Source organism: Corylus avellana, chromosome ca4 (assembly GCF_901000735.1).
Source record: "Corylus avellana chromosome ca4, CavTom2PMs-1.0".
Classification (NCBI taxonomy): Eukaryota; Viridiplantae; Streptophyta; class Magnoliopsida; order Fagales; family Betulaceae; genus Corylus; species Corylus avellana.
This window is the reverse complement of record NC_081544.1, coordinates 32,012,689-32,023,987: the sequence shown is the minus strand read 5'-3', so window position 1 is coordinate 32,023,987 and position 11,299 is coordinate 32,012,689. Positions and strand designations below refer to the sequence as shown.

General features: G+C 38.6%; 4 protein-coding genes across 5 annotated transcripts; 2 read left to right on the top strand and 2 right to left on the bottom strand.

The window, feature by feature from the left end:
- The first annotated feature begins 357 nt into the window (after positions 1-357).
- Positions 358-1,768, top strand: LOC132177285 (NAC domain-containing protein 2). 2 transcript variants are annotated; one of them, XM_059589544.1, is made up of 3 exons: positions 358-617; positions 726-1,006; positions 1,103-1,768. In XM_059589544.1, exons 1-3 carry the CDS (start codon positions 452-454, stop codon positions 1,493-1,495), a joined length of 840 nt encoding a protein of 279 aa, XP_059445527.1. In that variant the 5' UTR covers positions 358-451; the 3' UTR covers positions 1,496-1,768. The 2 variants fall into 2 exon arrangements, with proteins under 2 accessions (XP_059445527.1, XP_059445528.1); XM_059589545.1 differs by having other exon boundaries at positions 465-580.
- A 675-nt stretch (positions 1,769-2,443) lies between these two features.
- On the top strand, positions 2,444-4,624 carry LOC132177289 (cytochrome P450 704B1). The gene is given in 6 exon segments (XM_059589548.1): positions 2,444-2,843; positions 3,011-3,226; positions 3,325-3,613; positions 3,690-4,090; positions 4,177-4,377; positions 4,445-4,624. Coding segments are annotated over 6 exon segments (1,614 nt in total). The 5' UTR covers positions 2,444-2,516.
- Positions 4,625-4,797: 173 nt separating this feature from the next.
- On the bottom strand, positions 4,798-10,007 carry LOC132177288 (2-hydroxy-palmitic acid dioxygenase mpo1-like). The gene is made up of 4 exons (XM_059589547.1): positions 9,338-10,007; positions 5,281-5,343; positions 5,129-5,200; positions 4,798-5,034 (listed from the first exon to the last, which is right to left on the bottom strand). Exons 1-4 carry the CDS (start codon positions 9,692-9,694, stop codon positions 4,918-4,920), a joined length of 609 nt encoding a protein of 202 aa, XP_059445530.1. The 5' UTR covers positions 9,695-10,007; the 3' UTR covers positions 4,798-4,917.
- On the bottom strand, positions 6,046-8,436 carry LOC132177287 (uncharacterized mitochondrial protein AtMg00810-like). The gene is made up of 2 exons (XM_059589546.1): positions 8,030-8,436; positions 6,046-7,939 (listed from the first exon to the last, which is right to left on the bottom strand). Exon 2 carries the CDS (start codon positions 7,469-7,471, stop codon positions 6,692-6,694), a length of 780 nt encoding a protein of 259 aa, XP_059445529.1. The 5' UTR covers positions 7,472-7,939; positions 8,030-8,436; the 3' UTR covers positions 6,046-6,691.
- Positions 10,008-11,299: the final 1,292 nt, after the last annotated feature.

Sequence of the window (11,299 nt, the reverse complement as noted above, 5' to 3'; positions counted from 1 at the left end):
ACCCGGTAATCTCTCTCGCTAATTGCGTGAATCCCTATCCATCTTTTTCCTAATGGGGGTGATGGTATTGGTGTGTGAAAAGTTTATTGTCAAGTTCAATGCTTGGTGTGCGGCTGAATATTGAATTATACTCGTATTGGAATATTGGATAAACCCCATGCGGATAGGCTTTGCCAAAAGGAGTTCATATCATCGAGGTTTCCCCAGTCGTGCGAGTGGTGCTGATAACACCAATACGAGGTACGAAAGTCAAAGAAACGACCAATCGAAATGTGGGCTGGGCGAGCACAAGCCGACAAAGCACCTCGCTGATAAAAGGGCTAACCCTCTCCCGTTAAACATTTCAAACACTCCAGCATTTCTTTTCTAAGCTCTCCTTTTCCCTTATAGAGCAAGTAAAACATAGAAAAAAGATATTTCCAGATTTTGGGAAATTCTTTGGAGAAGTATAATGGAGGCTAGAGCCGGCTCCGACCTTCCTCCTGGGTTTAGGTTCCACCCAACTGATGAGGAGTTGATCGTGTATTACCTTCGGAACCAAGCAACATCAAGGCCATGCCCTGCTTCAATGATCCCGGAGGTCGATATTTACAAATTTGATCCATGGCAATTACCCGGTTAGTATTAATATTTGCACGCATATATATATATATATATGTATATATGTATATATGCTTGGTTATTGACGTTAAATTGATTGATGTGTGTACTTTTTGTGAATGCAGAAAAAGCAGGATTTGGAGAGAATGAATGGTACTTCTTTAGCCCGCGGGATCGGAAATACCCAAATGGGGTGCGGCCTAACAGAGCAGCGGTGTCCGGGTATTGGAAAGCCACCGGCACCGACAAGGCTATCTACAGTGGGTCGAAGTACGTCGGGGTGAAGAAAGCTCTCGTGTTTTACACGGGCAGGCCGCCGAAGGGCGTGAAGACAGATTGGATTATGCACGAATATCGCTTATGTGATTCGCGTAAACAACCCAGCAAGCGTATGGGATCCATGAGGGTAAGCCTTTTTTTGATTCAGTTTAATTTCAAGAATTTGCTCATATGCCCTTCAGTTAAACTGATCACTTCAATTTCTTGTGTTTGTTTGTTTCAGTTGGATGATTGGGTCCTATGTAGGATCTATAAGAAGAAGCCTATGGCCAAGTCTTTGGAGCAAAAAGAGGAAGACTTTCTCCTGCCTGCTCAAATTGATGTGACGACAGAGCAACAACATATGCCAAAATTTCCAAGGACCTGTTCCCTTACTCAACTATTGGATATGGATTATTTGAGCTCAATCTCCCAACATTTATGTGACAATTCATACAACTCAGCCTTTGATTTCCAAAACATCATGGGCAATGATGAGAAACCCAAGCTAGGGGAAATGCCCTACCAATATATGATGGATTCAGCCTCAGGGAAGTTTCAAGTGAATCAGGGTAGCATCCTGAGCCAGCCTATATTCTTGAATCCGGTGTATGATATGCCTGGCTTTGACCGCTAAAGAAATTAAAAAAAAAAAAAAAAAAAAACTGTTCTGGTTTATATATTATAATGGGCATCAACCAATGAGAAATTGTCTCCGAGATATCTTACATCAGGAACTTGATTCCCAATCGGGTAGATCATATAATGTCAATCTTGTCTATAAATAATCAATGTGAGCTTCACAAGTTTACGTGATCCCCTCTCTTTTGGGTGACTGCAAATTCTGTTTTATTAGACTTACTAAATCTATATAAAAGTAATGAAAACATGTTAAAAGTGTTAAACTATTCACTAGGGGTCTGGTTTTGCAGTTCGTCAAACGCCTGCTAGTCATGGAAACAATTCATAGAACCGCCACCCACGGTTTGCTTGTTAATTAAGAAATGGGTCGGCACCAAATACTTTGACAAATGAATGGGGGATATTTTCAAACTAGTTTCTCAATTATTGGCTCCATGGGATGGGGATGGAAAGTGTTACTTATCCAAAAAGATGAATGCTTGCAGGCTCCCTGTGGTCAAAAAACCGTGTAGAAAGCAACTTGGTCATGGATGATGTGTTTAGGACTTCGGCGCACGCATGCATGGGTTGAAATGTCGTTCGGTTTGATGACGATATTTCAGACCCCTAAATAAATTATAATAATTACTTATCAGGGCTCTTGCATCAGCAAGGTGGAATCTTTATGCGAGGAAGTTTTATCCTCTGCTCAGTTTAAGGAACAAGTCTTTCTTCTTTTCTTTTTCTTTTTTTCTTTTTTATTTTTAACCAGAGCCAATTTTGTTGAATGAGTCGTATGGACTCTTACACTTGAGCAAGTTAGGTTGAAAACACAAAGAGGGTGAAACATTTTTTTTATCCTCGAGTATTCTGAAGCACACAAAGATAGTTGACAAAGTATAGCAGTTTACAAGCCACGCCTCTTACCAACATTTTAACCACTTCCTCTACACAATACACATTATAAGAAACAACCCCATTTAAGCTTTCTCTGCCACACATAGATTTTCTTATTAAACTTCATTTTCATCTGAAAAATGGGAGAAGAAAAGGATCTTCCATTAGTTTATTCTTCCCCAGATGGGTACAACATGGGAATGTTGATGCTGGCTTGTATAGTTTTGTCATGGATGTTTATCCCTATATGGAACCAAAGGAATAAGAAAGGCCCAAAAACATGGCCACTCGTGGGTGCAGCAATCGAACAGTTCATGAACTATGACAGAATGCACGATTGGCTTGTCAAGTACCTGTCTGAGTCAAAAACTGTCGTGGTCCCGATGCCATTCACAACATACACTTACATTGCAGATCCTGCAAATGTGGAATATGTCCTTAAAACCAACTTTGCCAATTATCCAAAGGTAAAAAAGATGCCAATTACCCGCTCAAAGTGTCATTTATTATCAATATAATAATCTTCCGCATTTACAATTGTCAAATGTTAGGCAATTATGAGGTTGTTTGCATCAACCGTTTCTGCTTATCTGCTATATTTTATGCCTATGATAAAAAATAATTCTGATTGAAGGGTGAAGTGTATCAATCGTACATGGAAGTGCTGCTAGGAGGTGGGATTTTCAATGCAGATGGTGAGCTTTGGAGGAAACAGAGGAAGACTGCAAGCTTTGAGTTTGCGTCCAAGAACTTGAGAGATTTCAGCACTGTAGTCTTCAGAGAGTATAGTTTGAAGCTTTCTGCTATTCTAAGCGAAGCTTCTTTCCAAAACCAAGAAGTAGATATGCAGGTCAATTCAAAAGCTCCTTATTTCCTATATATACAGTAACAGAACATATCCATACAAATGCCAAGTCTAAATATAAAAATTTGGCATTTCTTTTCTAGGAGTTGTTGATGAGGATGACTTTGGACTCCATATGTAAGGTGGGATTTGGTGTAGAAATTGGAACTTTGGCTCCCAATCTGCCAGATAATCGCTTTGCCAAGGCTTTTGACACTGCAAACATCATTGTGACGCTTCGCTTCATTGACCCACTGTGGAAAATAAAGAAATTTCTGAATGTGGGCTCAGAAGCTCTACTTGATAAGAGCATGAAAATCATCGACGACTTCACCTACTCAGTTATTCGAAGAAGGAAAGCAGAAATAGAAGAAGCTCGAGCGACTGGCAAAAATATCAAGGTAACATAATAGAAAGGTTTATCTAGCATATTAATACGTATTCTGCTGTTAAGAAACGTTTTTTTCACGATGAAAATATCAGATAAAGCATGATATATTGTCAAGATTTATAGAGTTAAGTGAAGCCTCAGAAAGCAATTCAACAGACAAGTATCTCAGAGATGTTGTCCTCAACTTTGTGATCGCTGGCCGTGACACAACGGCAACTACACTCTCATGGGCAATATACATGATAATGACCCATGCCGACGTGTACAACAAGCTTTACTCAGAGCTCAAAAGTTTCGAAGAAGATCAAGCCAAAGAAGAGAATGTGTCGTTGCTTCAGTATGACACTGAGGACTTGGAATCATTCAGTCGAAGAGTAGAGCAATTTGCAGGCCTCTTGAATTATGATTCTCTGGGAAGGTTATATTATCTGCATGCAGTAATCACAGAGACACTTCGTCTGTACCCGGCAGTCCCTCAGGTTTTTTCCCTTTTGGAGAAATTGTCTATTGCTCTAAGCTCATTTCAAGAGCCTACTCTTAATGAATGAACATGATGTGATTATAGGACCCCAAGGGTGTCTTAGAGGATGATGTCTTGCCAGACGGAACCAAGGTAAAAGCAGGAGGCATGGTGACTTACGTTCCCTACTCAATGGGTAGAATGGAGTACAACTGGGGCCCTGATGCACCCTCATTCAAGCCTGAGAGATGGCTCAAGGATGGATTCTTCCAAAACGCATCTCCTTTCAAGTTCACTGCATTTCAGGTAAGTTCATGATTTAGTCTCTGCCAAGAATTTCTGAAAGACAGTATAACAAATCAAACTTCTACAGGCTGGGCCAAGAATATGCCTTGGGAAGGACTCTGCATACCTCCAAATGAAGATGGCACTGGCCATTTTGTGTAGGTTTTACAAATACAGTTTGGTACCAGGTCATACAGTGAAGTACAGAATGATGACAATACTATCAATGGCGAATGGCTTGAAGCTTACCACAGCGAGACGTTCTTAAGATCCCCTGGAGGCCGTTTTCTTTGTTTCTCAGTCTGTATGATATGGAAATAACAACAAAATTTGCGGTTTAATATCCAGAACTCCCATTTTATCCAAGAGATAATATATAATAATCTTCATATCTGATCAACTCATTTGTCAAGGGCTGAGCAGGTTATCAACCTTTTGAAAGCTAAAGAAAAAACATGTGTATCTTATATACATCCAAGTATAATAGCATATATGGTTTGCTATACGCAGCAAACTACAGTGAAAGCTGATCTCAATACAAACGAACACCAGCAGCACAAACTACTGAATTAATTTCTGCTTCTTTTCTTGCCATTCATTGATTTCAGCTTCTATCTTTGCTTGCACTATTGCATGAAAACCTGGGTATGGCTCATAACCGAAGAACATCTGAAGAGCCTAAAGAAATTACAAAAGCAGATATAAAACATAGTTCTCAGATCAGAAATGGCAATGGGATCATGAAAAGAAATTAAAATTACAAAGAAAATACCTCCAGCAGGACAAAGAAGGGAGCCATTACAAAGGCTTGAACAAGGTTGTCCAAAAGAGCTGGTGCCCGTTTCTGCAGAACATGGATGAGTTTCAAGGTGTTAATAAGTCTAACAAGTCATTAAAAATGTCACAAACAACTAAATTAGCTACCTCAAAGATCCCATGGCCAATAAATTGTACAGTCCAACACAAAAGCTGAGCCACCAGAACAACCTGAAAATAAGTTTGTAGAGGTTGAAATTAAGTGAGATAAAACGAAATCCCTCATATAACTTATATCACCAAGAAGTAGTAGATTGCCCTAAAAGCAGGGAACAAGTAAATACTTGGACGTATCAAAAATTGGTGCTGATGCGATTTGAGGGCTTTGTTTCACAGAAACATAGTTCAAGAAAACAACTTCTACTGCTCGATATGGACTGATAACATCCCCCTATTCCATCCACATCATCTCCTATGAAAATCAGGTTAAAGCTAAATGTCCCTCCTCCATCCTCTTAGACTTAATTCGTACAAACATAAGCGAGCCTCATTCAGCATATATATACATTCTTTTCTTGATTTGTTCTCCCCCTAGAACAATAAATGTGCAGGTTCCAACTTCCGCACATCTTTCTTCTTCAGAATGCTTGCATAGTGAAAAACTGCCTCAAGATGTAGAATGTGGCAAGCTTTCTAATTTGTCAAATAAACGCATGATATTCTATTAGAAATGGGTCTTGGGCCTAATCCAACCCAAAAGCTAGCTCAAGAGTTGAGGTTTCCCCTCACCTTAAAAATGACCAATATCCTTAATACCCAGGCAATGTGGGACTTCCAACACGCCCCCTCACGCGTGGCGGGAGGACATCCAAGCCAACACGTGCAACAATGGGTGACAGTGGGCCACAGCCAATTAATTGGGTTATGCTCTGATACCATGTTAGAAATGGGTCTAACAAGAAAACAGAGAGAAGAACTAATTCTCTTTTCTTATTGAATGAATGAATGTATATGTGATTACATTGAACTCTGTTTTTATACAAGATTATCAAGCTAACTAATCAGAAACTAATCTAACTGCTTTCATTACATGTGATGCACACGTGCATGAAGAATAACTAACCAGCTGCTATCTAATCATCTTCCTAAACTGTAAAACTAACCAAATAGATTAGTTTAATACAGTTTGATACGCCCCCTCAAGTGGAATGTTCAGTAGGATGGAAGATATTGATGACATTCAACTTGGACAACAGAGAATGAAAATCTGTGCGAGAGAGAGGCTTGGTAAGTAAGTCAGCCAGCTGATGCTTGGACTGGACATGTAACCAGTAACAATTTTCTCTCTCACAATGTGACAATCAATTTTGATGTGCTTGGTGTGTTCATGGAAGACAGGATTTGCAGCAATATGAATAGCTGCTTGACTATCACAAAAAACCAAAGCTGGTTGATGAAGTTGAAGTTGCAAATCTTTTAGTAAAGCATATAACCAAGTAAGCTCACAAGTGACAGCAGCCATGGATCGATACTCTGCCTCAGCAGAGGATCTTGAGACCGTATGTTGCTTCTTGGATTTCTAAGAGATGAGGGAATCTCCTAGACAAATACAAAACCTTGTGACTGATCTGCGACTATCAGGGCATCCGGCCCAATCAGAATCACAAAATGCCTTCAAATGTAATTCTGAAGAAGCTGAGAAGAAAATGCCCTGTCCAGGAGAGGATTTAATGTACCTAAGGACCTTGTGTGCAACATCAAGATGAGGCTGACGAGGAGAATCCATGAACTGACTTAACAATTGCATAGAATATGATAAATCTGGCCTTGTAATTGTAAGATAAACCAGCTTTCCCACAAGTCTTTTGTAAATGGTTGGATCAGAAATCAATTCACCTTCTTCTCTAGACAACTTGAAATTAGCTTCCATAGGAACAGAAGAGGGTTTGCATGCAAGCATTCCACAATCATCTAAAACTTCTAAGGCATATTTCCTCTGTGATAAGGAAATGCCCTTTGCACTTCTTGCAATTTCAAGCCCTAAGAAAAACTTCAATTCTCCAAGGTCTTTCAAACTAAAAACAGAATTGAGAAATGTTGTAAGCTCTTCTATAGCTAGATTGTCATTACTTGCTATGACAATATCGTCTACATATACAAGTAGAATAATAAAAGAGGTTTTCTTTACTTGAGTCAAAAGAGAGTAATCAGACATGGATTGAGTAAAACCATGCTGTATAAGGGTAGAAGAGAATTTAGAAAACCACTGCCTTGAGGCTTGTTTAAGACCATAAAGTGATTTCTTAAGCTTGCAAACTTTAGATGAATCTTTCAAACCAAAACCAGGAGGTAACTTCATAAAATTCTCCTCATCAAGGGATCTATGCAGAAATGCATTATTGACATCCAATTGATGAAGATGCCAATTATGGATTGCTGCTAAAGCTAGAAGACATCTCACTGTGGTTAATTTGGCAACTGGAGAAAATGTATCACTATAATCAAGACCCTCTCTTTGAGTATACCCTTTTGCAACCAAACGAGCTTTATACCTCTCAACTTCCCCATTGGCTCGCTCGATATTTGATTTTATAAACTCACTTGCACCCTATAGGGTGCTTATCAGGAGGCAGATCAGTAATTTCCCAAGTATCATTTGCTTCAAGGGCATTGATTTCAGTTGCCATGGCCTCATGCCATTTAGGAGAAGATACAGCTTGATGAAAAAACTGAGGCTCAACTTGGGATGAGACAGCCAAACTAAAGTGTTTGTAAGAATCAGAAAGCATATTGTAATCAAGGAAAGAATTGAGTGGAAAGCGAATACCTGAAACAGAAATATCACTCTTAGGATCAATTGAATTGAAAGAGTGAGTAGCTAAGTTACAATGATACTGCTGCAAATATCCAGGTTTACATTTCTGCAGAGTAGACTTTCTGGAAGGAATACAAGGAGGAACTGAAACATTGGATAACTCAGGTAAAGAAGCAATTGAATCAGGTAAAGGATCAACTGCAGAAGATGAAACAGGAGAAATGGAAGTTGTAGGTAGATTTTCTGATGCAGAAACAGGAATTGAACTAGTGGGAGTTGGAATATCAGACAAGGAATGTAGAATCACAAAGTAACCATCAGAATTGAAGTGATGAGGATAAGCAAAAGGAAAAACAGACTCATGAAAATGAACATCTCGAGATATAACCTGAGTTTTGGAAGTAAGATCATAAAGTTTATATCCCTTAATGCCATTAGGATATCCTAGAAAAACACAAGGCTTTGCCCTAGCATCAAACTTATTTATATTTCGATGTAGAGTAGAAACAAAACACAAACAACCAAACACCCTAAGATGATCATATGATGGAACTTTGGAGAACAGAAGCTCATAAGGAGACTTATTAGAAAGATTTGGAGTAGGAATTCTGTTGATAATGTGAGTGACTGTTAAAACACAATCACTCCAAAATTTAAGAGGTAAATGAGCTTGAAAACGCAATGCTCGAGACACATTCAGCAAATGCTGATGTTTACGTTCCACAACAAAATTTTGTTGTGGAGTTTCAACACAGCTAAGTTGATGGATTATTCCATGAGAGTTAAAGAAATCATATTAGAAGTCCCACATTGCCTGGGTATTAAGGAGATTGATCATTTATAAGGTGAGGGGAAACCTCAACTCTTGAGCTAGTTTTTGGGTTGAATTAGACCCAAGACCCATTTCTAATATGGTATCAGAGCCTAACCCAATTAATTGGCTGTGGCCCACCGTCCCCCATTGTCGCACGTGTTGGCTTGGATGTCCTCCCGCCACACGTGAAGGGGCGTGTTGGAAGTCCCACATTGCCTGGGTATTAAGGATATTGGTCATTTATAAGGTGAGAGGAAACTTCAACTCTTGAGTTAGCTTTTGGGTTGAGTTAGGTCCAATACCCATTTCTAACGTATTCGCTGTGAAGAAGCCTATTTTCTAGAGCCACATTGTGAGGTGCCAGCAAGCCCATGGATGGAAATAGGAGATGATTCCAAGAAGGAGGAGTCTTTAGGGATATCATTTTTGTATTACAATTATATATCAATGAACAGAGAATGACACAGGAATCAACAAATCTAAATATGAGTTCCTTCATATTTTTCAGTTATTCATCTTGCAATAAAAGCATATGGTACTAATTAAACCCATAGTAAATTTATGAACAGAAACTGATGAAAAATAAAAAATTGTACCTTCCAAGCGAGCGAAAACCCGAGTTGACTGGCAATAAAACTGCTAGCAACCCAACAAATAACGCAGAGCAGAGCAGCCAAGGAACCAGCTTTCACATCCAAACAGACGTAAAACACCGAATAGATCATAGCAAACAAGAACCCCACATTCAAAACCAGAATAACATCATTCCCAAACAGAGAAAACTCGATGTGAGGGAGGTTGAACAGAGAAGGCGTGAAATAAAGAATAAGAAGAGCCGTGAAAAGGATTGGCCAAACAAACAACATGTGGATGGCTATGTTGATTGGGTTCCTGTGATAAGCGCCATAGAAAGCAAAGTGCTTCTCAAGGTCAAATACTCCGATCTTTCCCATTGAGAAATTGAGAGAAATATTGGGTTTTGCTTGGACTTGGGTGGGAGGAAAAGGACTCTAAGAATTGGGAGAAAAAGGGTTCCGAATGGTGAGGGGAAGAACACGAAATTCCAGAGGTTTTGCGAAGAGAAGTCCTGAGAAGAGCTTCATTTTGCTTTTCATGAATATCGACGGCGTAAGAGACCAACTTCCAAAAGCAATGATAGCATCACCCAGCTGGGAATTACAAGGTCACTGGAGAACGTAATTGGCTAATGCTTAGAACTTTCTCGCTTTGACCAGATGACGGTCAAGCAGATCAACCAAGTCGAGTAGAATCATCAATCAGTTGAGGGACGCCTCCATGGAAGTTTAAATATTTTTGCTTATAAATTATAACGTTGTTAAATGGACTTTGTATCAGACTCGTTTAAAAGATTTGGAGTAATTATCTTTTGCACCATTAACTACGTCGCCTTAGCATTTATTTTTTATAAACTATCAACTATTACACTTAATCCCATCAAACTATCATTTTATGATAAAAAAAGCTCCATTTCGTCAGTCAAATAGGTTAAAATTGATAGTCAACGGTCATATGCAAATCATGTTCCATTTAAAAAAAAAATTTCTTTCACTTTTGCCCTCATTTTAAATTGTTTTCATGTGTTGGATTAAGGTTTAAAAAGGTATAAGCGTCATTTTCTCGGTCTAAAGTGAACTACCAACTATGACACCTAACCCCATCAAACTACTATATTACGATAAAAAAGTTCCCTTCCGTCAGTCAAAGTGGTTAAAATTGACGGTCAACGGTCATGTGCAAGTCATGTTCTATTTTAAATTTTTTTTCTTTCACTTTTGCCCTCATTTTAAATTGTTTTCATGTGTTGGATTAGGGTTTAAAAAGGTATAAGCGTAATTTTCTCGGTCTGAAGTGAGGACAAAAGTGAAAGAAAAAAATTTAAAATGGCACATGACTTGTACATGACTGTTGACCATCAATTTTAACCCATTTAACTGAGAGAATGAGGCTTTTTGTTATAAGATTGTAATTTGATAGGGTCAGGTGTCATAATTGATAGTTCATAGGAGAAAAGTGCCAAGACGCTGTAGTTCATGGGAGCAAAAGGTAATTACCCCAAAAGATTATTTACACCCTATCTTTGATGCTTGTCAAAAAAGATAATTCAATCCTATGCTTTGAATTTTTTATTTTTTATTTTTTTTTGAAAAAAAAAATTGTGGGTGGATCATATGGAACTATAGGAATCACATAGAAATGAGAAAACAGGGAGTCAGGAATCACAACTCAGAAGAAAGAAATTCAGTGGACTGAAACAGATCAGGCTGCCAAAGGGCAACATGGCATACTCATTTCAAGAAACATGCTAGTTATCAGCGTGGGTTCAGTTAATGGGTATACTCATTTAATTACTTTTTTGGTTTAACTTGGCTGCTCTTGTATACATAAATCTTATATACATAAATTTGTGAAATCGTGTCACGACGTTCTCTGTTTCCTGTGTTTACAAGCCTCTAAATCGCCCTTACAATTAGAAATTAGGAAACACTTCATATTTTAAGATATTCGATAGATTGTAATTTTCAAATATCCTAAGATAT